Source organism: Mesoplodon mirus, assembly GCF_964341445.2.
Source record: "Mesoplodon mirus genome assembly, chromosome: 18".
NCBI lineage: Eukaryota > Metazoa > Chordata > Mammalia > Artiodactyla > Ziphiidae > Mesoplodon > Mesoplodon mirus.
In genome coordinates, this window is record NC_138994.1 from 54,848,112 (window position 1) to 54,871,904 (window position 23,793).

The following is a 23,793-nucleotide window of genomic DNA, read 5'->3' on the forward strand; positions in this document are numbered from 1 at the left end:
GAAAAAAGATATATGTAACTGTATCACCTTTGCTGTATACCTGAAACTAACCAAAACAATATTGTAAATCAACTATACTTCAAAAAAAAAAAGTGTACACAATGAACCTTGGTTGGCTGCCATCTCAGTTTCCTTTAGGTACACAGTGTTCTATTAACTATCTCCATAGCTCTCTGTGGGTCATGTCCCCTTGGTTACCACTCTTAACAATGCCACTTAATTCTGTTGGTTAAGCGCTGCCACTTGGTCTCTATTTCTTCAAGATCCTATCAGGCCTGTTGTTATCAGGAAGCCTAGCTCTGTAACAGTAGCTTCTATCATCAGACCAGGCCTGCAGAGAGGAGTGTAGCAGTGAGGCTGATGTCCCTTCCCCTAGTGCATTCCTTGTTGGCTTGTGCTAAGTGGCGGAACGTAGTCAGTCGGTGGGGTGTACACAGTATATCCCTCTAGACTGCCCACTTCCCTGCGTCTTTTGCTCCCTTCTTCTATCGTCTGCCATGACAGCTCCAGCCTTTCTGTTTCACCTAAGGTGGACCACTGCTTTCTCCAAGCTTCCTAGAACCATCCTAGCAACCTGTTGGCACTGTCTCCTGGAGTCCTTGCCAGGATGTAAATACTGTAGAACAGGAATATGCTCATGTCAGTAAACTCTGCTTTGTCTGGTGTTATACTGTCCTCTTCCCTCCCCAATTCAGCACCCTGGGGACTTGATCCCACACATATACTCCCAGCTTCTGCAAGTGTATATATGTTAGCTAGGTCCTTTAGCTCTTTCCGGTTGCATAGTACCTCTCTTCCATTGGCAGGTCCAGCATTTCCTCAGTGGGGTTATTTTGTGACTTGGCTTTAGTTATTGGTCTGGTAGGAAATGTACAGGTAGATCCTGAGAGCCTTGCAGGGTAGAGACTTCATTTTCAAGTGGGGGCAGAGCACTTCTACAAACCCAGCGCTCAGGGTGATGTGGGATTTTAAGGTGTCTCAGTGCCTTTACCCAGATACCCCATCCGAAGTGTCAGGACCCCTCTGCTTCCTGGCTACAGCCCTGATCTTGGCATAGCAGACTTCCCAGAGCTGAGAAGTCAACCTTTTGGGAGTTCTACTACGCTGCTAATTCAGTCCTGGGCCTGATCCCCCGCTTTTTCTGCCTCCTCCCCCTCCCCCACCTCATTTATATGCTGCTAAGGAGGCACTCTAGCTTTCATCCTAAGCCTTTAGTTGGTGATTAATCACCCTCAGCTTTGCATTGTCTTTTCGTGAAGCTTAGATTTACTCCATCGATAGCTATCCAATCCTGTAGTTCTTAAATTGCTATTTCCCCCATATAGGGGTAGGATTCAGTAGAAAGAGAAGCTGGACTAAATGCAGTCACAGCTGAGGCCTCAGCTGACCCCTTGGGAGCTGATCCCTTAAGGGGACTCTGGAGTGGGAAGGGCCCTCCAGGGTGGTCTCACCCTGAGGCTGCATCTCCTGGTCATTTGTGCGGGCTCCCCTGGGCAACGGTGTGACCTGCTCCAGGTAACTGTTTTAATGAGGGCAATTCCCAGAAAGGGATTCTGTTGAGCGCTGTTGGCCACCAACACTTCCAGGGCTGGGGAAATGCACGCCTCGGTGCTAAGAAGTTGCTTGCTCCTTGGCATGCTGGAGGTGGGAGAGAGAAGAGAATAGAGGGAATGCTCCTCTTGAAGAGCTTGAAGAAAAAAATTGGCAGATTGTTGCCTGACCAAGAAACAGAAGATGAATGAAAGAGATGCATTTAAAACTATACCAAACACTAGTAGTTCCCCTAAGCCCTCTTGTGTGGGACGGTGCAGAGTGGGGGATGTTAGGACACAAATCTAATTGTTTTACTCTGAAGGCCATGTCTTCCTACTAGACCAGACCAGTGCTCCATGGGCTAAATTCAGATAGCAGACGTATTTTGTTTGGCTGCGCAGTGTTTAAAAAAATGTGAATTGGCTGCCACTGTGTAAAACTTGGAAGAGTTTATATGTAAGTTCAGAGCTCCTGCTTGTCTTGAGTAATGGAATTGACTGGAGTTGAGTGACAGCTGCTCCTTTACATCAGGGGATGTGCTCCATAGTTCACCAGTCTCTATGTGTGAATTTCTGAACTTCTTTGGCATTTTTGTTTAGAATTCCTGCTATACTGTGCGTGATATATATAATAGGTGTTTGGGCACTTAATATTGGTTCAGTGGAATTGAATGAACTTGATTGGAGAGGAGGTTTGGAGTGACGTCTAGACCTCCAACTGTAATGAGTGGCTTGGCACTCAGGGGAGGCCCCGGGGACAACAAGTGCTGATTAGGATAAATTAATGACGTGCTGGCTGGAGCCTGCGTAAAGCAAGATGAGCAGAGGGCAAAGGCCTGAAGTTTGGGTGTCTTACCATAGAGTTAGAGAGGAATGGGGAATTAGGGGAACCAGAGAAGGAGAGAAAAGGGAAGCACAGAGGGACCTTGGCAATGAAATGTCACTGGAGGCAAGGGAGCCAAGAGTTTGGGCAGTTACATCCAGTCTAGCAAAGATGAGAGGAATGGACAGGCAAAAAGCCATGCCAGCAGGAAAGTAATTAGGGACTTTCAGAGGAAGTATGAGAAAAGGAAAGATAGATTGTGGGTCTGGAAGTTTGGCCCCGAAGTAGAGGCCCTGGGATCCTTCGTGGGCATATGAATGAGAGCTTTTTGGGGGGTCCTAATTGGGGAAGGCATAGATGGACATTGGTTTAATATTCATCCTTTTCTTCAATACTGTCAGCATCATTTCTGACATCATCTAAAAGAAATTAGTCAGTATTCATGTTGCATCCTTAAAGAATGGACAAAAGAACCATCCAGACTCTGTCCTCTTGTTCTACTGGAATGAAATATTAATTAACTTAATATGTATTTTGGACAATCACCAGCCGGCAGAGACTGGAAACTTCTCTCACAGATATATCTCTCTGTATAAGTGCTATTGGCTTTGTGGGTTTTCTGTGGTAAAATTAAAATTCTGGTTTTGCTCTACCTTGTCACCCAGTTAGTAACCTGCTATGTGGCCTCACTGGCTCTTAATTAGTATGTGCTCAGAATGTGTAAACTCACTTTAACATTAGCCTAAGTAAAGTGTATTGAGGAAGATGAAATTAAAAATAACACATTGCAAAGTTCACGTTAGATATAGATAGATCATCCATTGTTTTGGATGTAAACCTGGAAAACCATCATGACCCAATTCCACACGAAATCATTTCAAGTCTGGTATTGGGGGCACAGGGAACGCCATTGTTTCAGAAGAGCCACAATCTGTCTCTATTGTCTTTGGGGTCGAACCACCTGGGTTTGCATCCTGACTCTGACACCTACCAACCAACTCTATGACTTCAGCCAAGTCGCAGAACCTCTTGTGACCCAGCCTCGTTACATGAGGGTAATGATACCTATTGGAAGCCTCGTTGAAAGAGTTAAATGAGAAGATGAATGTGTTGAATTAATAATGTATGCCAAGCCCTTAAAGGCTTTTTGAGGATGGTGAAACTTAAATCTTTCTATTATCAACTGCGCAAAAGTTTTATTAACTCGGGTGCCTATCAGTTCAGCAGAGCAAGTCGACTGGGATTCCGGAGTCTGAGTACTTTGCCATTGGGTCTAGCATTGGGATTTAAGAGAACGTTTAAAAAGAAAAAATCACCGAATCTCCCTTGGCCTTACTTTTTCCTGTTACTCAGCAGGCTATAGTAGCTACGAAGAACCTGGAAACCTGAGGTTGTGTGCCTTATTTTTTGAGAGAGCTTAAGGCAGAGCATAGCTCCCCAGAAATCAGCGGCAGAGATCTGTGTGCAGGGAGAAATGCTAGCCTTAGGGCGCCCTAACTTCCAACCCGGGGAGCAATCCAAACTCGGAGGCTGGCGGGGGACCGGGAGTCTGAGGTGTTGGTGGGATGGGAGCGGATGCTCCCGGGTCGGCTCGGACTCTCTCCGGCTACAACCAGAGCCCGAGTCGAGGTGAGCCCGGCGGCGTTGAGGGACGCGCGCCTCGGGGCCCGGAGGAGTTAGGTGACGTCACCTCCAGGAGGACTCGCTTTTTCATTAATGAAACCGGCCGGAGCGGGCGCATGCGCGGCAGGCCCCCTTTCCTCTCGCTTCCCCCTCCCCTTTCCCAGCCGCGCTCTCAATCTCGAGCTCGCTCGCTCTCCCTCTCCCCGGGCCGTGGAAAGGATCCCACTTCCGGTGGGGTGTCATGGCGGCGTCTCGGACTGTGATGGCTGTGGGGAGACGGCGCTAGTGGGGAGAGCGACCAAGAGGCCCCCTCCCCTCCCCGAGTCCCCCTCCCCCGTCCCCCTCCCCCCAGCCTCCTCGCCAACGCCCCCTTCCCCTCTCCCCCTCCCGGCCGGGCGCCGGCCACCCATCCCCACCCCCGTGGGAACGTTCGGCGCCTGCACTCCTCAGACCCTCTCTTCGCCTCTCCCCTCACCTCAGCCCCCGCTCCCCGCCCTCTTCCCGGCCCTGGGCGCCGGCCGCCCGGTCCCTCCGCCGCCCCCCGGCCGCGGGGAGGACATGGCCGCGCACAGGCCGGTGGAATGGGTCCAGGCCGTGGTCAGCCGCTTCGACGAGCAGGTAACGGGCCCTTGGCCGGCGGGAGGTGGGAGCGGAGCGGGGGTGGGGACGGAGTGGGTGAGGGGAGGAGGGAGCGGCCGCCTCCCCCGCGGCCGCCTCGGGCTCTAGAGGAAAGACTGGGGGGATAATTGGGGGTGGCCTAGGGGGGAGGTGCGGCAAGGAGGGGACAGCTGGTGGCTCGAGCTCCCCTTCCCTCCTAAGTCGGGGGTGGGGCCTTTTCCCTGACCACCCCTCCGACCCTCCATCCCCTTTATCCCAGCCCTTCCGCTTGCTAATAGGGATGAGTGACCTGGGGACGCTTTCAGGGGCTCGCCATGTGGATTTAATCATCCCCCCGCCTTACTATTTTTTTGTGAACGGAGGTGGGTTACATTTAGGGGTTTCCTTTTCCCTCAGTGGATCTCCTAACTGGGGGTGAGTAACTGAAGGAACCCCCAAGGCCCGTCTTGCGTACCCCCAATGGGAGAACGATAACATCCCGCCCCTCCCCCAGTTTCTTCAGCTTCCTCTCTTGGAGGGGGAAGAGTAGAAGAAAGCAGGGAAAGCACAGGTTTTGTTACTTTCTGCTCCGTCGTCTCAGCCCGCCCCGAGAGCTCCAAGTGCACACACACTGCACGTCTTTTTGATGCCCCACACGGGCGTCCCCCCCCATACCCTGATAAGACAAGACTGGCTTTTTACATTGCCGTTTGCAGTGGAAACCACGGTTCTGATTCCCTCCTGCTTCTGAAATATTTTTCCTTTTTTCTTTTTTTTCCCCTTCCTTGGTAGTTGCAGTTTCCCCCTTTATTTTTTGTCAGGGATCTGAGAATGTGAGTGTTGCTTTCTATAGTGGGAATCTTGGGGATTAAGGGGAGAAGAGTGAAAGGAAAGTAGGAAACTGCATCTGAGCCACTGACAACAGAGAGCAAAGACAGCTGGGAAGTGGTCCTGAAGCCGTTAATTCTGCTAGTGTTTTGTTGTTTTTTTAAACTCTCACCTCTTAGCTGACAAGAGAACTTTCATTGAGAATATTTGAGATGGAAAAAAAAAAGTTTCATAGCTTGGAGAAGTGCCTTTTTATTCCCTGAGCTTCAGACTCTAAATCCTGGGGCTGATCTGAATGAATGCACCCGGAGCCTTTTGTCAGTAGGATTTAGTTTAACTTTGTGTTGCTGTGGGTAGTTGGGGATCGTTTAAAGGGATGCTTTTTGCAGCTGCAGTTCTACCATGGGCTTCCTGTGATGAGGGAACTGTTTGAGATTGAGTCAATCTATTTTGTTTACTGGATATAATCATAAAACTGATTATGGGAGCTGAATGGGGGGAGGGCTCCACTTTTATTTGATCCATAAACATTTTCTTATGGGACTCGTGGTGTTTCCGACCTATCTGAAAGATATTTGGGACTAGGCAGAGGACTTGAGAAGACATTTGAGAAGAAACTACTTAGGTAAAATAGAATTATGAAGCTGTCAGAGACTTGAAGTTCTTTCACACATCCTTATGCTTCCAGACCAAAAAGTATCTGAACGACTGTGCTACTAATCTGTTTGAGGAAGTGAAATGTTACTGCATATATTGGATTGTATTATTGATAGAGCCTTAGATTTAAAACTTGAAAGAAAAGACTTTCTCTGTGTAATTTAAAAAAAGGATTTAAAAGACACACAGAAGAGCCCCAAAGCTGATCTGTGTGGACAGTTTAATCTGGGTGCGGGAATTTGATGGATTCATATCACGACTGTAGTTTCCAGGTTTTTTTTAGTTAAAAATTTTTTTCCAGTTTTTAAACTTTATTTCTTCACTTCTTACCTGTTGATCTTTAGGCTTATCTGCCACATATGACAAACATAGTTTTCTGTTTTTTAAAAGAGGAATGATTTTGATTACATGCCCAGTAATGCAAGTAAATTTTTCCTTCTTTTTGTCCCCAGACTTAAAAGACCTTAGGCTTTGTTGTTTGCTTTGTTATGAATATTGTGGAATCAAACTCACCACCATCTCTTAAAAAGTAAGGATGTAAGAATTTTAAACAGAAGCATTAAAAAAATATGTTCCTTAGGTTGTAATTAAGAGAAGGATCCATAGGACAAATTATTCCTCACATTTTTCTCTTACAAGGTTAAAGCCCAGTGACTTTGAGATGTAAAAGTATAAGAGTTTCGGTGTTTAACATAAGGCATTTATATACAATAACTTATTATAGAAGTAATAAACGTTTAATTCAAATTAGAGTTTACCTTGAGGTTGGAAAGCAAAGAAAACTAAAGCTCAGAGTGGTTAAATGACTTTCCAAGGTCACATAGCAGACCTAATAATAAGAGCCTCAGTATGAAAAGCATTGAATGCTGGACAGTCAGGAATATTTTTTTTGATAAGTATCCCATAGGATTTGTTTTAATAATCCAAAAGTATAATTAGGAGAGAAGAATTTACCTTTTTATTTAGGGGGGAAGACAACCTGCATGTAGTGAGAGATATTTGTATGAGAGTCTTAAGCATTTCAACTATGTCTAAAAGTTTTAAATTTTGGATATATTGACTGTAATTTGTTTCACTGGGTCCAGGGGGAGGTGGGCTGCATCCTTTTATTATAGCTAAGACATGTGTGAGGCAGAGAGCATGTGCATGTCTAAAGATGGCAGCTCTATTTATGATTGAATTGATGTTTTGGTTGGACTTCTAATATTTGTGGTGATTAAAGTAGAAATGCATTACTAGCCGCTGTTGATTATGTATTGTACTCTGATGGGTATTGCTCAGCAACTTGGTGCAGTAGACCCAGTTTAAGCAAGTGGTAGTAGTGTTCCATCTTGACATTTTGAGCTCAAGTCCTTGTTTCCAAGTGGGTAAAATAAAATTCCTGTAACCTGCTGGTATTGCAACTAAACCTAATATTTATGGCCTAAGTTGAACAATTCTTAACAATTTGAAAAGTAAGTACTGGACTTCCCTGGCAGTCCAGTGGTTAAGACTCCGTGCTTCCACTGCAGGGCATGCGGGTTTGATCCCTGGTCAGGGAAGATCCCGCATGCACAGCTCGGCTAAAATAAAAACAAACAAACAAAAAGTAAGTACTTTCTTGATTAAGGATGGGAGTTGTGAAGGTGGACAGCTAGAAAGCTGAATGGATAAGTTATATCTTCTGCTTCTTCTTAACCTGCCTTTATGGTGCTGAGTGGTAAGTTTCTAAATTGAAATTGGCAAATTTTAGGTGTGCAGCTTTAATTTGTGGCTCATTATCCAGGTTACTTAAATGAGAGGGAGAACCTTCTTACATGCCTCACCTAGCTCCATATGCCCCACCTGTCTCTGTAGGTCTGTTCCTAGAAAGGACTGTAGGAAAACTGGTCATATGAAGGTTTTTGTTTTAAGAAATTGAGAGAAGATATCACCAAATGATTTGTTGTAAATATGTTCACTTAAGCACTTACATTTTCCATATCTGGTCAAGTAAAAATGGTATATAAAAAGCCAAAAAACAACATTTTAAAGAACATATTAGAGAGTAAACCCTGATTTTTTATTTTTAATAATAGCATATTTGTTGTTGTAAATTGAATGCTAATCGAAATGTCCTTCGAATATGTGGTAGAAAACTCACGTTATAAAATGATTGGCAAGTGTCTTTGAAGTTACAAGCTACATGTTAATTGGCCAGATACATTTGTAAAACTTTGAAGTCATTTTGGATTAAAAAAAAAAAATCTCCTTAGCTTTGTTCTTAAAGCTTGGTCTGCGTTTGTAAGGCCTTATAAGTAGTTGAAAATGAATATTCTTTTGACAAAGGCTATGTTATGGTGAGTGAGAAAAAAATGCTTATTCTTTATTCTGGAACTCATCCTTTAAAAACAATTTCCAACTGGTCCTCAATTAGTTCTCTGTGTTCCCTCACTCCCCCCACCTTATCTAGCATCTCATTCAGTCTTTCTTTATGTGAGCGCCTTCCTTTTCACCTTCAAACTTACTTAGATTTTTTTTTCTTTTAAACATTTACTTGGTCCTGTAGCTTTCTGTGTGTAGATCAGTCTTTTTATTCCTTTGTTGCCAGATACCTGCTGCCTCTACTGTTTATCCACGTATGTCCTTCATAACTCCCTGAAAACTAGCTTTTGCCTCTGCTTTCCTTCTGGATTGCTTCTTTCCAGAAAGTGATTCCTTCTGGCAAAACAGTGGTTTTCTGATCAACTGTAATGCCTCTGTGGTGTTCCATTACCCCTGGAAATCAGTCTCCTCGAATTCCCAAGACATAATACTGTCTTGTATGTACGCTTGCAGACCCTTACATGTTGATGTTCTCATCAATCCTTGGGCTTTCTCTGTCATACCATGCTGCCCATTGTTGAACTGCGGTTCCTAAATGAGGGTCTGAGTTTTGTTCTGCTATTTACAGCCTCAGTCCTTATGCTAGCCATTAGATCTCTGTGGATCCTAGATTTCCTCATCTGTTGGAATTGACTAGAAAATCTGTAAGATTTCTTTCTAGTTTAAATATTTGATGATTTTAATACTTTAACAGCATCTACCTATGCCACAACAGTATATCGGGAGCTGACCCCACTTAATTTACCTAATGTTTTCTCATTATGCCTCAGTGTGCACCTGTGTTCCGGGCAAGCTGGCTTAGTCTCTTCTGTGTATGTCAAGCTTATTCCTGCTTCTCAGCCTTTGTTTACACCAGCCCCTGCGTAAATGCTTTAATTCCTCCTTTATCTTTTTTTAATTCCTGACCACACTGAAATGGGCAGCTCAAGCTTCATTTTTCCCACGAAGTCTTTTTAGACTAAACTCACTGCAGCCTCACTTCTTGGTGTGCTTGTCAGCTGGGGTTCTACAGGACCCCCCTTTAACATGTCTCCCTTTGGGAGGGTAGGTTGAACATAGTTTAGCATTGTTTTCTTTTATCTTTTTATCAGATAGAGTATAAACTTTCTTAAAAGCAAGAAGCCACGGTTAGAATTCCCCTAATAGTCACCCCAGGGCCCAGCACAGTTAGAAGCACACAGTGAGTCACTGATGGAAAGTTCTTCATATGATTCCTGGTTCAAAGGTAGACTGGCTAAAAAGAGTGGTAATTTTGGCTTTGTTTTAAATGTAAATAACTGAATTTTACTTTAGTGTTTATGGTAGCCTTGGTCTTATTAAGTTAAGTGATATTTTAACTAGGAATAGGTTTTTAAGAAAAGAGAGCTTTAAGGAGGAACTTGTATATATTTATATTTCCTCCAACAGAGCTAACATTTTTAAATCAAGTTTCAGATCCAAATAACTATCTTTGTGATCTTGAATTTGTCATTTACTTTTAGTGGCAAGTCTCTACATAAGGAAATTTTTTGCGGTGGTCTGATAGGATAATGAATGTGAAACACTTTGAAAAGGCTAAAATTATTCAGATGTAAAATTTATACATTTTCTTCACTGCTGACTGATTATTATGTTTTCACTAAATAAAGGAGATTGACTAGTCTCTGGACATGCCCCTGTATGTACCTTGGCCAATATATACCTTACTTTAGCATTCACTGACGAATACTTAGGGTACTGAGAGGGTCCTTAGGATGACTATAATCGATCTGTTTTCTTGTTTATCATCTAATTTGTGGCATACATAATATCCAGCTCTTCAAGTTTGGGAAGTGTAATAGAAAAATGTCATAAGGTGGGTGTGACTTGGGCCAGCAATATTGTTATATTAGATTTTAAATATTGCTACAGTTTTTGACATTTTTGACCAATAGGAAATTAGAATCTTAAATCTTTTTTTTTTTTTTTTTTTTTGCGGTACGCGGGCCTCTCACTGTTGTGGCCTCTCCCATTTCGGAGCACAGACTCCGGACGCGCAGGCTCAGCGGCCATGGCTCATGGGCCCAGCCGCTCCGCGGCATGTGGGATCTTCCCGGACCGGGGCACGAACCCGTGTCCCCTGCATCGGCAGGCGGACTCTCAACCACCGCGCCACCAGGGAAGCCCCCCCTTTTTTTTTGGATGTATTTAGCATGGAGAATTTTGTCCTTAAAGAGAAGGTTAGAGATATAATAGTAAGCATGCCTTATTTTTGCATCTTTGTTCTCTAAATTACTCAGACTGCTGTGGGGCATTTTTGTTTTATTTTCATATTTGTTGTTATGGTGTTCCATATAGACTCTCTGTTGTTGCATTAAAACAACATACTTTTCAGGGTGAGCAGTGTATTAAAAATGTGTTTTGCACATGTGTTCACTGGGCCTCAGTCTGCTCTTCATTGGGGGTTTTGTGTGTGTCTGTATGTATATAAGACAAGGGACGGGACTTATAGGAAGACTCATTTTTTAAAGGAAGTTTAAGGAGAATGTTCTATAGAAGAAGTAGAAGGGGAGATTTGTGGTCAGCTTAAACTGTTAAAAGGCTTAGAATCAATACTGAAGTAGAATATGGGCATCTTAAGCCCTTTCTTTGCTGAGGATTGACTTGGATTTATGAATAGCATTGGCTTATTCCGACTGACATCTTTTAGAATATCCCATTTTCTTGGGTGTGGAGAGGGAAGGATGAGACAAAGTGTGTTTTGACCTTGAAGAATAGAAAAGTTAAGGTGTTTTTACATTTGTGGTGACTGTGAATTAAGTTTAAGGTTTCAGCAATTTGTAAATTTCTGTTTCATACTGTGTGGTAGAGCCTTCAGGAAAACAGCACACTCAGAGGTTGTGCTGAAGAACATTTTAATGTTGTAGAATATAAATAACTGGACTTGATAGTGCCTCCAATAAACTCTCTCCAGGTGCCTGCTGTCGATGGCATATTTGACCACTTCATGTGTTATATGCCTGAGATATGTAGTTACCTTCTTTGGTTCTCTGAGTGGCTTTTGAGCCATTGATTATGTCATCAGAAGGGCTTCTGTTAAGACAAGAAAGCCCCAAGCTCATATGGAATCCCATCCTGTTGTAATGAAAAATTGGAATTATTCTCTAAACTTTACGTATTTTTGCTATAAATGGTACTAATCACTTTGTTGTAGCAATAATTTGAGGTACAGACTTACAGATTGCATATTTTCTTTAAACCACAGCCTGGCAGTCTTCTGATTTGGCTTAGGGTTGCCACTACGGTCTACACGCTGTTGCCTGCCCCTATTCATATTTTATAGTTTGGAGTGTCTTATCCTGTTGGATTTCAGAGAACTTACTTAACTTTTTCTGGTGAAATCCTTACCCCCTCCATTTCACATCCCCCAAAGCAGGGTGTTGTGTCTAGTGCAAGAGGCATGAAGTTAAGTTAGTAAATAGCAGGACTTTTAGAAATTTACTTTAAAGGACTTTTATTTAACTTATTTTAAATCATAGTTTTATATCCAGATAATGGCCTTGTGGGTAATTATGGCTATAACAATCTCAAGCGACCCTTTTCTGTTTAATCGTTGACAGCTTTCCTTGGATAGTCCTCCTAGTCATTTGGGCATGAGAAAACCACTCTTACTGCCTCAAATTTGTGATGGCAGAGTATACTATGTAGTAAGAGAAAGAGCTTTTGACTGTGCAGTTTTCAGAGTGACCTTGGGTAAGTCAACCTCTCTGAACTTCAGTTTTCTGTTTTCATCTGTAAAATGGGGATAATATCTGCCTTACTTATGTCATGGGCTTGTTTAGTGTCTTAGGTGTGACTCTTTTATGTGAAAGGAAGCTGTAAATAATCATAAAAGTGTATTGCCATGATTACTATCCTGTGCAGTATTTTTTCTATCTATTCTTTATATCGATAGCTTGCTGATTATTATTATTTCTATAATGCATGAAAAAAAAACTAGAGAGGCAAAGCACCTTGTTCACAATCCTATGACATGTAATTAATTGAGTTTAAACTAGAGTGTGGGTGTCTTAATCCTTAGAGCAGTAACTTTCGATAAATAGAGCTTTATAAAAAGGGCCTAAATTTTGTGAACAGATAGCACAAATATGTAGAGTGAGGAAAGTATTATTGCTTCTTCACTCAAAAATGACATGTTACGTTTTACCTTTTATGTTCATAAGAGAGTATCTGGAAATCTTTTTCGATTGGTTATGTGTTAGACATAAGTTTTAAGCATTATATACTGATTTCATTGTTTATCATTCTTCTTTTCACCTTATCAAAGCTTCTCTTGGCTGTTAGAAGTTGTAACATTGTTCCCCTTTTATTTAGTTTTATAACATTTTATAACTCACTGCAGATTTTTAGGTGAGGAGAGTTGAATTCTGAAGGTGAGAGAGTAGAATTTGTGAGAGTACCAACAGGAATGTATAATTACAAATATGAGATTATGTTTTTATTTCATTCTTTTATCTGGCATTTCACAGTCAAGTTTTGTAAAGTTGCTTTTCATACTCTAAGAACATTCCATTTAGGATTTGATTAAATTTGAGACAACCTTTTAAACTTTGGTAGTGTTTGAGTGCCTTGTTCTGTTGGATTTCTGGGTCTTTCTTTTTGTCTGTGCCCGTCTGCTTTCCTTCCTTGTTTCCTTCCTTTGTCTACTTTTCAGCTCCTTCCCGCCCCCATCCCCAATAACAACTTTCAAATCATTCATCTTGTCTTTTAGAGTATCTTTCCAAATCTCCTGTCTTTATCAGTGCCTTTCACTTCTGTCCCAGCTCAGGGCTGGGAAGTTGTTTTAACTTTATGCTCCAGGCAGGTCTTCTTCCTTTTGGGTAATGGACTAAGGGGGAAAGAAAAGAAGCATTTGTATTTCCTGTTATGTTTCAGTTTTTGGTCTCTGTTAACTGAATTTACAGTAGGGAATGGGAGAGATAGAAAGCATTGTTTTGGTTAAATGTTGGTAACAAAGATCAGTAAAGACCTGTGCTCTGGTTTCTGCCCTAACACGAACTACCTTTGCTATATTATGTAAATCTCCTCAATTCTGAGCTATTTCATTTACTGAATGTTAAACAGGAAAAATATAATCTGACAGTCCAAAGCTTTTATAATTCTTAAAATGGGTTGATGTGTGTTTCATTTTTTTAGAGCCAGTCCTTTTGACTAAGAAAATAATTCCAGTCACTAATTGATTAGTGACAGATCCTTAGTTAGAAGGAATCTGAGCTTACTTAAATCCACTTCTGCAATAGCCCTGACAGAAAATTGTTCAACCTCTACTTGGACATTTATTAAAAAAAAAAAATAGAGTGGTAATTCATATTCATTGTAGGAATATGAAATGTAACAAAATCACAATAAATAAATAAAAGTCATTTATAATAGCACAACTCAGAGGAGAACCACAGTTAAAATTCTGAAATTAGACCCCTTGGGTTTGAATTCTTGAGCTTGGGCTCTGCCATTGCTTACTAGTCCTTGGCCAGGTTATTTAGCTTCAGGCTTCAGTTTCTTCACTTGTAAAAAGGGGTCAATAATAGTACTTACTTCACAGAGATTGATGTGAGATTTATATTAGGAAATACATGTAGAGCACGTGGCATAGTTTCTGGCAATTAATGTTAGATACTGTTGCTTTTATTAGGTTGTTGGGATTGAATGAGATACACTGTTTTATAATCTGCTCTTTTAACATAATATAACGTGAGCATTTGCCCATATGATTATACTTTCTTTTGCATTATTTAAAAATTTAAGGTATTATATGTAATTGTTATTTTTTCTTAATATTTTAAAAATAAATTTTGAATTTCCTACACTGAATATGTATTTTTATAATCAGAAAAACAATTGGTAACAAAGCAAATAAATGTTACTTTATAAAATGTAACTGGAATGTATTAATGTAAAAAAAAATCTCAATTTTTAGCAGAGTAAGGTTAACATAAGAGTAGGATCAGAATGAGGTGACTATAATAAAATTATTAAAGTACAAGAACTTGTTACAGTGCCTTCAGCTGTCCAGGTGAGAGGGGATCATGACCTGCCCACAAGAGAAGCCTTCTTGACAGGTCTGTTGATTTCAGAGTTTTCAAGGATGGTTGTATGGTTGTACCTCACAAAATTTGACCAGTTCCTCTACAGACAATAGGATAAATCCTTTTTTTTTCCTGTCTGTTATAAATAGTACTATGGTATGCAATCTTATTTTGCCCTTTGGGCAGCCAGGGGTACTACATCTCAAGGTAACACATTCCATTAGTAGAATTGTAATTGTTAGAAACTGTCCCTTAAATTGAGCCTCCTCTATCTTATTTGATCACTAAACATTCACGTTCCTATTATTTGTGGTAGATGCTGAGCGCTGTGGTAAATGCTGCGGAAATAAAGACAAGACATGCTCTTGGTCTCAAGGAACCTAAAGTCTAGTAAGAGAGAAGGATGAAAAGAAAATTATGGTGAATGTTATGATGGATGCATAGGATACAGTGGGAGTGTATGAGAGGAGCACTTAATTTAGACTGGACAACCAGGGAGAGCTTGACAGAAAGTGAAGCCTGAACTAAGTTGTGAATCTGGTAGGTTCTTATATGCCATACTAAAATGTTTAAGCTCTCACTTGAAGATTTTGGGTGAATGTAATTTCATCTAATGGCTTATGCTTTGGTGGGAGAGGTTGAAAAATATAATAAAGGGAAATGTGGACTGAAGTACCATAGGAGGTAGAAGAAGATAGGGATCTAAATTCAGGTGGTGGATTTAGAGACTGAGATGGTAGAGAAGGAAAGAATGGGTTTGGTCTCTAATGACTGTTGGGGTAAATGAGAGAGAGAGAGAGTGCAGCTTAAGGGCACTTAGCAATATTGGGCAGTATTAAGGACTCAGCTGAGTTTGGAGACAACGTCTTTGTTATGGTCATAGTCACTAGAATTGAAGGGATCAAGGAGCGTTGGGGACCAGTTGTTGGATAGGTGGTCCACCTTGACATTGAAGTCACCTAGATTAGGGTTGCCAGATTTAGCAAATGGAAATATAGGATGCCCAGTTAAATGTGAATTTCAGATAAACAGTAAATGTTTAGTATAAGTATTTCCCAATTATTGCATGGGATATAGTTACACTAAAAATATTACTTATGTTTATCTGATATTCAAATTTAATTGGGAGTCCTGTAGTTCATCAGGCAACACTCACCTAGATGGTAATGGATGTGAGGTAGAGGAAAAACTGAGCCGGGAGTCAAATTGTTTTGATGATGAGGAAAATATCTAGAAAATTTGTAGGTGACTGTGACAAAGTTTGTTAGTGAGTAGCACATGAGTCATGAGCCTCAAGGAAGAGTGGGAAGAGTAGAAAAGTTTGGAATTTGGCCTCCTGGAGTCTTCTATTCATTGTTCCTAATTCTATTCTCTATAACTCTTCAGAATGTTTGTCTTTTTACTTTAAAAATGTTGGAAGACAGATCTTAAGTATTCCTCAGGGTTGTCTCCTCCACCCTGAAATATATTGCTCATTCAATTATTTATAGTATAAATTGTTAAGATATTTCACTATCATGGTTGTTTTTTCTCTTGGTGCAGTGGTGGTCAGTATTCAGGCATATCATTTGTCATCCCTTTTCTAAGTATTTTTGTATATGAGGGTGTTATGTGAGACTTAAAAAAAAGGCTTACAAAATGCTGAGCTTCAGGTACTCTGTATTTTTGGTATTCATCTGATTACCGGTACAGTTAACCTATCAAAGAGCGTGTGTGTGCATGTGTATTTTTTTTTAAAGTTTTATTATGAAAAATTTTAATATATACAAAAATAGAGAGATGATTATAAATGAACCCCCATGTACCCATTACCCAGCTTCTGCTTAGTTTTATTTCATCCATAGTCCTACCCCTTTCCTGCTCTGTGCGTTTTCATTATTTTGAAGCAATCCCAGTTATCATTTCCGTGTGACTTATTCTTAACTCATGTTCACCTTCAGAGCTGTGCGATATAAATACAGTACTCAGTGGGGAAGACTTGAGCTTGAGTCCTAATTGTCTACTGAGGAATGAGTTAACCTGGGCAAGTCAAGCTATCTGAGTATTTTGAAGAGTGTGTGAGGGTTGGGGAGGAGACATATGCTACCTGCCCTTTTTCACAAATCAAAGATACGAGGGAATGTATGTGAAGGTAGTTTGTAAACTTGCTTTACACAGGTAAGATTTCATTATTGTTAGTAAATAATTCTTCCTTCTGTAAGTGCTTAAAAGTCATCTGCATAATAATCAGTCCTAGAATTATTTGGGTGTTGACATTAAATTAAGTCCATAGTCCTAAAATGACCTTTTCACCTTTAGCTGCACCTGCATTTTGAGGCACTGTTGTTTTCTTGTTCCCAGTCTGGCACCTTTCTGTTTTTTGTGAATTCTCAGAGTTCACAGACAGCATTCCCCTTGTCACATTTCAAAATTTTCATTTGTCCCCTTGGATTAATTCATATAGACTTGAATTCAGATAAGCAGGTAAGTGGGGTCTTTATGCATTATCTAAGTGTTCTGATGGCTGTCAGCAATGCTCTTTTTCACATTTGAAGATAATTTTGTTTTCTGCTAAAACAATTAGAAATAAAATTGAATTGAATAGTTCTACTTTCAGTCTCCTATAGGTATTATACCATGTACTCTAATGATTCTTGCCTTTCCTTCCTCCTCTTCTTGATCGTAATATATTTTTTGAAGGCTTTACATACTTATTTTAACATCTTATCGTTAAAGTCTTTAGTGTTTCTGAACTTTTAACTTTTTATATTCATGTATCAGTTTATCTGTTGTATGTAGTGCGTGTTCTTTCTCTAATGGCCTTATCAATACCGAACTGGGGATGGGGGACAGGAGGAACAGGCACGTTAGTTTCTTTCTTTCTTTTTTTTTTGGCCGCACCGGGCAGCTTGTGGGATCTCAGTTACCGGACCAGGGATTGAACCTGGGCCACGGCAGTGACAGCCTGGAATCCTAACCACTAGGCCACCAGGGAACTCCCACATTAGTTTCTTTAGAAATGTCAGCTTTACCAGATCACTTAAGACTCTTGTTAAAAGTACAGATTTCCTGGCCCCACTGAACATCTATGAGTTCTAGAGGTATGGACAATGAGTTATAGTTTAAAAACTCTCCCCAGGTTACTTTGATGTAAAGCTGGGTTTGGGAATCACTGTATGATATGCAGGGAGACTTAAGCTTCTGGGTAGTATAGTCATCTATGTAGTACATAGTACAGTCATCTATATCACTGCAATGAGCAGTAAAAAACTGAATGAACTTTTAAAATCATATTTTAAAAAATATTGGAGACCTGTAGAAGTAATCATGACTAGATTAATTAAAATTCCAGATACAGAAGAACCCTTTGTAGGTGAGAAGAGGATTGCTGACATTTGCTGATTCTGGACACAGACTGAAGAAAAAGAATGAACCAGAGCTGAACTGAGTCTTACTTAAAACTGCAGCATAGCACTGACACATTTCAATTCGTGAATGGATTGAAATGATGAGCCTCTCTCATCCCTTTTGCCTAATAGAGTAGATAGAGAGTGCTCACTGGGAAGATATATTCTGGGGTCTCTGAGGCTCTTTCATTTCCAGTATCCAGCGTACAATGAACAATTTCTAAAAATTTGAAAAGGTGGAAAACTGTGATCCTTAATCAAGAAGAAAAATAAACGGTAGAAGTAGACCTACAGGTAATTGAAATGATCAGACAGGGACTTTAAAATAACTATGATATGATAAAGAAAATACAGGAAAACATGGACAAAATGGAAAGGTGGAGAATTTCTATAGAGAATTGGAATTCATGAAAAGGAATTAAATGGATATTCTAAGAATCAAAAACACGTCAGTAGCTTAAGGTCTGTCATTTATATGTTACTGAGAAAACTTTGGTGCAGGACTCTAGGATCTCACTCCACCCCTTGCCTTACTCTTCATTTATCTAAAAAAATGGGAAAACAGGTCAATCGAATATATATCATTTAAGTTCTATGAGAGCAGGGACTGTGTCTGTCTTTTCACTGCTGTGTTCCCAGGGCTTAGTGCCTGACACATTAAAAATAAAACAAAAAACATGCAACAACAAGAAGCCCACAGTATCTGACATTAATTATTCGTTGGGTGGATTTAATAGACTATACCAATAAAAGACAAGAGTACAGAACTTGTAGACAAGTCAATAGAAAATAATCCAGTTTGAAGCACAGGAAGGAAAAAACAATGGAAGAAGTAGGACAGAACAAAAGAGATAGGTGTAACTCTAGTAAAAAGTTGAATAGTGTGTGGGACTTCCCTGGTGGTCCAGTGGTTATGACACCACGCTCCCAATGCAGGGGGTGCCAGGTTGGATCCCTGGTCGGGGAACTAAGATCCCACATGCCACTCAGCGTGGCCCCCCCAAAAAAGAAAAAAAAAGTCGAGTAACGTGTAGTTGGAAACCCAGAAGTAGAGAAGGGAACTTAGTGTGGGAGCAAATATTTGAAGAGATAATGGTAAGACATTTTCCAAAACTGATGAAGGATATCAACCCATAGATGCAAGTAGTTTAGCAAACCCCAAGCAAGATAAATACAAAGAAAAATACACTTTCTAAATACACTCAGACATATCTTAATTGATCTGTTGAAAACTAGAGACAAACTCTTAAAAGCAACCAGATGGAAAAAAAATAAGATGTCACTTTCAAAGAAACTAATATAACTGATGGCTGAATTTTGAACACAGCAGTGGAAACTGGGAAATAATGGAATGACATTTTTTAAGTGTTGAACAAAAAAAACCTGTCAAGTTAGAATTCTGTTCCCAGCAGAAGTATCCTTCAGAAATAAGGGTAAAATAAAGACATTTTTAGACAAACAAAAGCTGAGAGAATTAATCACCAGCAGACCTGCTCTGTAAGACTTACTAAAGGAAGTTCTTTAGGCAGAGGGGAAACATGTCAAGTGGAAGGACAAAACTATAGGAAATAATGAAGAGCACCCAATTGGGTGTAAAATTAGTAAATATACACCCAATATGAATAAATATACAAAAACAGTGCCTTCTCCCTCCCCCCATGTTCTTAGGAACTTTTTAGGAACTTTATTTTAGGAATTTCAGTTTTTTATTATTATAGAAATTCTAGAATAGGATTTCTACAGTTTCTAGAATGATAGAAATTCTACAGTTTTATTAAAGCAAACTTGCCATACAGTAAATAAATAAACTGCATATATTTAAAATGTACAATTTGATGACTTTTCCTATATTTTTAAGCCTGTGTTAACACCACAATCAAGATAATGAATATATATATCACCTGCAAAAGTTTCCTCCAGCCCCCATAATCCATTCTGTACCTCCATCCCATTTCTGGGCACCTGCTGAGCTGTTTTTCTCAATATTTATTCATTCACCTGTTGGTAGACACTTGGGTTGCTCCAGTTTTTAGCTACTGCAAATGACGTTGTCCTGAAGATTCATGTATATGACTTTGTGTGGACGTAAAAATTCATTTCTCTTGAGTAAATACAAAGGAGTCGAATGGCTGGGTCATATGGTGGGTGTATATTTAACTTTTTAAGAAGCTGCCAATCATTGTTTTCCAAAGTGATTATGTCATTTTTACAGGAGTATATGAGGATTCCAGTTGTTCCACATCCTTGCCAACATTTATTTGCTTAAAAAAATTTTTTTTGACTAAAAATTTTTAAAATGGGGCTTCCCTGGTGGCGCGGTGGTTGAGAGTCTGCCTGCTAATGCAGGGGACGTGGGTTCGAGCCCTGGTCTGGGAGGATCCCACATGCCGCGGAGCAGCTGGACCCGTGAGCCATGGCTACTGAGCCTGTGCATCTGGAGCCTGTGCTCCGCAGCAGGAGAGGCCACAACACTGAGAGGCCTGCACACTGCGATGAGGAGTGGACCCCGCTTGCCACAACTAGAGAAAGCCCTCACACAGAGGCGAAGACCCAACACAGCCAAAGATAATAAATAAAATGTAAAATTAAAAAATAAAAAAAAATAAAAAAAATAAAAAATTTTTAAAATTATAGCCATCCAGTGGGTGGGAAATGGTATATCATTCTGGTTTTGATTTGCATTTCCCTAATGACCAATGAGCATCTTTTCATGTACTTAATTTACCATCTGAATATTTTCTTTTTTTTTTTTTGCGGTACGTGGGCCTCTCACTGCTTGGCCTCTCTCGATGCGGAGCACAGGCTCCGGACGCGCAGGCTAAGCGGCCATGGCTCACGGGCCCAGCCGCTCTGCGGCATGTGGGATCTTCCCAGACCGGGGCACGAACCTGTGTCCCCAGCATCGGCAGGCGGACTCCCAACCACTACGCCACCAGGGAAGCCCCCTGAATATTTTCTTTGTTGAAGTGTATATTTGAATCTTTTGCCCATTTTTTTAAAATTGGGATTTTTTATTATTGAATTTTTGAGAGCTTGTAATATATGCTGAATACAAGTCCTTTACAAGATAATGTGATTTGCAAATATTTTCTCCCAGTTTCTGGCTTGTTTTGTTTTTTTGCTTTTGTTTTCTTCTCAAAGTCTTGAAAGCAGATGTTCTTAATTTTGCTGAAGTCCAAATTATCAGTTTTTCTAAAAAAAAAAAAAAGAGGATCATGTTATTGATGGTATATCTAAGAAACCTTTGCCTAACGCAAGGTCACAAAGATTTTTCTCCTATGTTTTCTTCTAGAAATCTTGTTTTAGATTCTACACTTAGGTCTATGGCTCATTTTTAGTTAATTTTTGTACTTAGTGTGCTTCTATATGCCTATTTTGTCGTGCCAGTTGACAGTCTTGATTATTGTAGCTTTATAGTCATTTGAAATCAGGTATTGTAAATATTTCAAGTTTGTTGTTCTTTCTCAAGATTAAGGTAGTGTAGATATTTTGCAAAGAGGAAGAATCAAGTCCTTTGTCCTTCCTACAGTCTTTTTTTTTTTTTTAAGTATTTATGTATGTATTTATTTATTTATTTGGCAGCACTGGGTCTTAGTTGCGGCATGCAGGATCTTTTAGTTGTGGCATGTGGGCTCTGAGTTGTGGCATGCGGGATCTAGTTCCCTGACCAGGGATCGAATCCAGGCCCTCTGCCTTGGGAGCTCGGAGTCTTAACCCCTGGACCACCAGGGAAGTCCCACCTCCTCCAGTCTTGACAGGATTTCTTTAGTGTCCCCTTGGCAGAGGCTTAACAAGGAGCCAGCTAGCAAAGGGAAATGTAGTTTGCGCAGTAGCCCAGCCATCAGAAAACAAGGTAGAGAAGGATAGGTGTGAAGATGAGAGGCAGCAACTTAGCAGTTGGCACAATGCACTCCTTTGGCTACTCAGCAGCCATCCGTGCCTTTATACAGATATTTGATCTTGTGTACAGAAGACAAACACTATGCTTTTGCCTAAGAAGATGGAAGTCTTCTTTATAAAAATGAAGATGTCCTGGGACTTCCCTGGTGGCCCAGTGGTTAAGAGTCTGCCTGCCAATTCAGGGGACACAGGTTTGATCCCTGGTCTGGGAAGATCCCACATGCCGTGGAGCAACTAAGCCCGTGCGCCACAACTACTGAGCCTGTGCTCTTGAGCCCATGAGCCACAACTACTGAAGCCCACACGCCTAGAGCCCACGCTCAGCAATAAGAGAAGCCACCGCAATGAGAGGCCCGCGCACTACAATGAAGAGTAGCCCCCACTCGCTGCGAGAGAAAGCCCGTGTGCAGCAACGAAGACCCTACACAGCCAAAAATAAATAAAATAAAATAAAATTAATTAAAAAAAAAAGGGAGATATCCTTACCTTCTTCCCCAAATGGGAAGCAAGACCCAATACTCATTGTATCCATATTTGGGTGACATTCACACTATCCATTTTTAGGCTGTTAATTATGTCTCAAATTCATAGTCCCATCTGAATATCATGCTACTTAAAGACTAAGTTGTAAAGTTAACCTTTACTAATAAAGTTTGTATAACATATTGAGGAGAAGAGAGAAGAAATTGGTTTGTACATTCACGCAAAATCTTCTGTAGTAAGCAAAGAAGACTATATGCGTAACTGCTGTAGTCTTTGCTTTTGTTAACTAGTTGAGTGATTGTAAATTCATCCTTATAACTACTCTCTTCTGCTCATTCCATGTTTCTTTTGCCCTCATTCAGGGCCTCAGCTGGTGGGGTAACCCAAACCTTCATTAGTGAAGAATATGTGTCCTCACATATTCTTCACAGCATCCTCATGTATTCTTCACATTGCTTTGTGTGTGTGTATCTTCCATTAACTTTTACTATTACACACATACAAGAGATATTTCAGAGAATCCTTAGGGTTCCAGGCAGAGTCCTCCCCTGTCCTTATGTAGCAGTAGTCCTTTATCTCCTAGGTAACCCAGATGAATTACAACAGCTAGTAGAATGACCCTCTTCTTTGCCTCTTCATGATGATTCCAAATTTATTTTGATCGTTAGCTTTCTTTTTTTATGAATGAAACTCTCTTTCATTCAGCTTGATAGTAACAAATGGCCATTAGTACAGAAGCTTGGGCTTCTGGCGTGAACTAAGTAGTAAGCTAAGCACAGTGGCAGGTTCTTGAGCTCTGTTATTTGAAAAGGCTCTCCTTTCCTGGAATGAGTTTAGGATCTTATTTATTTGTTTATTCATTCATTCATTCATTCATTTATAGCTGTGTTGGGTCTTTGTTGCTGTGCGGGCTTTCTCTAGTTGCAGCGAGTGGGGGCCACTCTTCATGGCGGTGCACGGGCTTCTCATTGCAGTGGCTTCTCTTGCTGTGGAACATGGGCTCTAGGCATGCGGACTTCAGTAGTTGTGGCACGCAGGCTCAGTAGTTGTGGCTCGCAGGCTCTAGAGTGTAGGCTCAGTAGTTGTGGTGCATGGGCTTAGTTGCTCCGTGGCATGTGGGATCTTTCTGGACCAGGGCTCAAACCCGTGTCCCCTGCATTGGCAGGTGGATTCTTAACCACTGCGCCACCAGGGAGGTCCTTAGGATCGTTTTAAATGTCGTGTTACAACCAGCAAACAGAATTTTTGCCATTCAAAAAATCTTTTCTCAGCCTCAGGAAAGAGGTGAAGCCTGGTTTGGACTCTTCACTGACTGTTCTGACTTTTCTTCTGCAATTTAAAATGTATTAAAATTTACAATTTGTGAATTGTATGAGAATATTTTGTTAATATGTTCTTAAAAATTTGAATGCCAGAGGTAAACACCGTAACCATTGAGTGTGTGTATTTGAACTCTACTATTTGGATGTCCGTTTTCATTTTTGACATCAATTGCATTATTTCTTTCACATAACTAGAAAAACAGGATGATTCAGAAGTTTGGTTGCTGGCTTTAAAAAACCTGTGTTAGAAAAATA

The 23,793-nt window shown here is 40.6% G+C and overlaps 1 protein-coding gene across 6 annotated transcripts in view; it reads left to right on the forward strand.

The window, feature by feature from the left end:
• The first annotated feature begins 4,125 nt into the window (after positions 1 to 4,125).
• NF1 (neurofibromin 1) overlaps positions 4,126 to 23,793 on the forward strand; it is a 259,294-nt gene continuing 239,626 nt past the window's right edge. For 4 of the 6 annotated variants that reach the window (XR_014291882.1, XM_082603380.1, XM_082603381.1 and 1 more), the window contains exon 1: positions 4,130 to 4,596. Coding sequence is in view for 5 of the 6 variants with exons in the window: in XM_082603380.1 (XP_082459506.1) it covers positions 4,537 to 4,596 (60 nt within the window). In the remaining variant the exon portion in view is untranslated. Of the gene's footprint in view, positions 4,597 to 23,793 lie in introns of all 6 variants that reach the window. The other 2 variants (XM_082603385.1, XM_082603382.1) reach the window with 2 other exon arrangements.